Source organism: Chinchilla lanigera, unplaced genomic scaffold (assembly GCF_000276665.1).
Source record: "Chinchilla lanigera isolate Chin_1 unplaced genomic scaffold, ChiLan1.0 scaffold00013, whole genome shotgun sequence".
NCBI lineage: Eukaryota > Metazoa > Chordata > Mammalia > Rodentia > Chinchillidae > Chinchilla > Chinchilla lanigera.
In genome coordinates, this window is record NW_004955414.1 from 20091774 (window position 1) to 20095725 (window position 3952).

General features: G+C 42.7%; 1 protein-coding gene across 1 annotated transcript; it reads left to right on the forward strand.

Annotated features, from left to right (window-relative positions):
• The first annotated feature begins 320 nt into the window (after positions 1–320).
• On the forward strand, positions 321–1274 carry LOC102014660 (olfactory receptor 51G2-like). The gene has a single exon (XM_005380046.1). It carries the CDS (start codon positions 321–323, stop codon positions 1272–1274), a length of 954 nt encoding a protein of 317 aa, XP_005380103.1.
• Positions 1275–3952: the final 2678 nt, after the last annotated feature.

Sequence of the window (3952 nt, forward strand, 5' to 3'; positions counted from 1 at the left end):
GTTTTTAAAGTTTAGTTTAAGTGAAAAAAGAATGTTGTTTAGGCCCAGCTCTTAAGTGTCTAACAAAGTAACCACAGATAATAAGCAGATATCAACTCAGAAAATGTATCAAATATTACTCTATGGATAAATACTTTCAAAGAGAGAAAATCAAATTAGCCAGGAGCTCCGAGGAATAAAGGGGTTTCTATCTTGGTCTAAGAATGGTTATGAGCCAGCTCTTCTTTTTCACCCCACCCTCAGTAGGGAATTTATAAGGGATCACAAAATGAATGAATGCCTCTTATTCCTAGGGTGGACAATTCCCTCCTGGAATCGCTATGTTTTCTTGCAACAGCAGCACTTCCGGTCACTCTGTCTTCCTCCTCACTGGCTTTCCAGGCCTAGAGGCCTCTCAGCATTGGGTCTCCATCCCCATCAACCTCATCTGCGTTGTTTCCATCGTGGGCAACAGCATCATCCTCTTCGTGATTCGCACAGATCCGGTCCTACATGAACCCATGTATATTTTCCTGTCCATGTTGGCTGCTTCTGATCTGGGGCTCTGTGTGTCCACCTTCCCCACCATGGTGCAGCTCTTCTGGTTGGGAACGCGTGAGCTGCCTTTTGATCTTTGTGCAGCACAGATGTTTTTCATCCATGCTTTCACCTATGTGGAGTCTGGTGTGCTGCTGGCCATGGCCTTTGATCGTTTTATTGCCATCCGGGACCCTTTACATTATGCTACAATCCTTCCCCACTCAGCTGTGGCAAAAGTGGGGGCTGCCATTTTGGTTAGAGCTGTCCTGCTCAACCTGCCAGGACCCATCCTTCTGCGGAATCTGCTTTTTCCTCAAATCAGTGAGCTCTCTCATTGCTACTGCCTGCATTGTGACCTTGTGCAACTGGCCTGCTCAGACATCCAGATCAACAGCTTGGTTGGCCTGGTGTCCATCCTCTTCTCCCTGGGCCTTGACTCCTCTCTCATCATACTCTCATATGCCCTGATCCTGCGGACAGTGCTGGGCATTGCATCACCTGGGGAACGGCTCAAGGCACTCAACACGTGTGTCTCACACCTCTGCATTGTGCTCATCTTTTATTTGCCCAAACTTGGGCTATCTGTGTTGCACCGAGTGGAGAAGCACAACTACCCTGCTCTGGCAGTGCTTATGGCCAACCTGCACTTCTTGGTCCCACCCCTCATGAACCCCCTTGTGTACTGCATCAAATCTAAGCAGATCCGTCAGGGCTTCCTAAAGCGCTTCCAGCAGAAGAGGGTTGATGTTTCCTAGAACAGAAGAACCCAGCTGTACATGACCCCAGTGGGCTACCCATACTCTGGGGTTGGGTAAAAATGAGCACTTTGTGGGGTCCTATCAACCTCTATAATCATATAGAGTTTGGAGGATTGAACACATCAAAGTGGCACCTTAATAATCTTCTCATTGTTCTATCTCATTACAGCAGAATTATTTTGGACTCATATATACTGTAGCATCTCCTTACACAGGGGACTTAATCACACTGATAAGATGTGTGCATATCTATCTGTACAGGTATCTCTCTTCTCTGGATTTTTCTCATTTGAAGTATAAGTCTAAAGAACTATAGAAAGCTATATTCACTTTACTATCGGCCACTTTCTCCCAAATTTTATATTAACCAGCTCCTATACCAAGAACTACGACAGGGAGATGGATTATGGAGCAACATATTACTACACTGTACATGTTGAACTTATCTACCACTTGTTTGTAACTGGGGAAGGATAGTTTTCTCTTGGTTCTATCATGTATGTCTCTGCTTTGAGCTAGGGAGAAAGTCTGATATTATTAAGTCTAAGGAGGCTGCTTGGTATAGTATCTGGATAGTGCTGATTACTTGGATACCAATAGTAAGGCTGGAACAACTACTTCTAAGGCAACTGAGACCAGGAATTCAGGGCTGTTTTGTTCACTGACATAGCTCTAGCTCCAAAAATGGTGCCTACTCTGTAGGAGCTCAATGCATATTATTGAGCAAGTGAATAAGGAAGATGAAATGGTAAGAGCTGATGCTCAGGGGGAGAACAGGGATATCCAAATACCCGAGACCTTTGAAGATAACAAAGAGTTAAAAAAAAAGGAATGGAAAAAAAAATAAACTGGAATAGAATGAGGTAAGAATGAGAATCAGAGACCTTGGAGCTGAGATGTGGTTCTCCTATACCACAGGGTCAATACGAGTGCAGCCTAGAAAGGATCCAAACATGTTGTGGAGCTTTTTTCAGTACTGCTTCCAGATTTCTAGGAGACTGAGAGATATCCCTTTCCACCATTATCATTTTCCTTGGATTTCTCAGTCCTAAAACATCTATGGGTTTACCGAAGTATTGAAATAAGGATATTGCTGGTGGAAAACAACCACTTAAGTAGAAACAACCATGATAGAGCTGTTGGAAAGTACTTGGCCTATACCTATGGTTATTTGGACAACAGTAAATTTCATGATATTGGTCCTTTCTCTGCCTTTTTTCATGAAAATTGAAATAAGAGAAGGAGGATGAGGAGCCTGGAGGCAAGAAGGCAGGGTGGGGAAGCTGTGAACCCTGCACAAACATCGTCAGTTGGAAAGCCTGCTTTCCCTGTGGTCACTGTAGTATGGATTCCAGGAAACCCAGATCCCAGGGCCTATCAGTAACTAGGAGGAGGCCATGGTGTGTCCTATGTGTCTAACGGCCACAGAGTTCAAGAAGAAAGAGGAAAAAGCCATGAGTTTAGAGCTACCATTTTGAAATATTATGTCTGGTAGTAACCAAAGGAAAACTTCAGTAAACTCACTTTGATTAGGCATTTTGAAAAAGGAAGCCATTTGGGAAGATAGCATGTGCTATATTATAAATTTCCTCATCAAAATTGTAAATTTTGGGCTGACCAAGTGCTATTCAGGCTCTTCTGTCTGCTTCACCTATGACCCCATTACCAAGAAGGTTCTGACAGGGAGCCAGCGTATCCATCACTGAGGGCTGTACCCAACCATCTCTACCATCCTATTGGCCTAGGATACCTGATATTCAGGATCACAAACATCCTTGAGCACTTCAAACAAACAAACAAACAAAGCAATCTTTGTATCCAGAGCTCTGAAGGTGTATGTCACATTCCTATTCAGAGGATCCCACAGTAAAGTTTGGATATTAGAGGCCCAACTGAGGACTGCAAGAATTGTGGGCTTTGTCATATCTACCTTTTTCTACCATTTTGTAATTGTTGTTTTGAGCTTGGTGACTTCTCCCAGCTGTCAGGGCTTTCACTGCAGCATGGCTGTGTTTTTGCTGCACATTCCATGGGGGCACCGACATTAAGAGCTGGAAGGGATTGAGAGGTCTATGTTTGTACAAATTTGCCTGACGTATGCAGACATCTTGGTATGTTCCATATGCTTTGCTTAGCTTCATGGGCCAATAGTTAGTGAAGTATCTGCACCTGACACAAGGAGGAGTCCTGAGACAGTCTCTAATAAGCTTTGCTGCTAGTTTACCTAGGTAAAGATTAGGATATGATGTATAGAGACTTTAAAATTTTGGTAGAATAAAAAAAATCTGTGTATATCAGTATAAAGCTCTTGCTCTTAATCTTTATGATAGTCAGATTGCCACCTACCATTGCAGAAAACTTGAGTTTAACAGTCTCTTTCTATCCCACACTAGCTGTGTGACCTTTCAATTACTTCATCTCTCTGAATCTCCATCTCCTCATAAGTGAAAATACCTACCTCGTGAAGATATTGTGAATATTTAATTATATAAGGTCCACAAAGCATTAAATTCAGCTTCAGAGAACCCATTTTATGTGTGTTTGTGTGTTTATTTGACTAATGCCTATTTTCCCAATTCCCTACAGCCACCATGGAGACTTTTGGACTTGTCCAATTCTAGAGTTTAACATGGCTTAGCATATAATAAACATTTTATGTGTTAAATGAGTGAAAG

What these genes read in the sequence shown, in the direction of transcription:
- LOC102014660 (XM_005380046.1), top strand. Translation starts at nt 321, where the DNA reads ATGTTTTCTTGCAACAGCAGCACTTCCGGTCACTCTGTCTTCCTCCTC.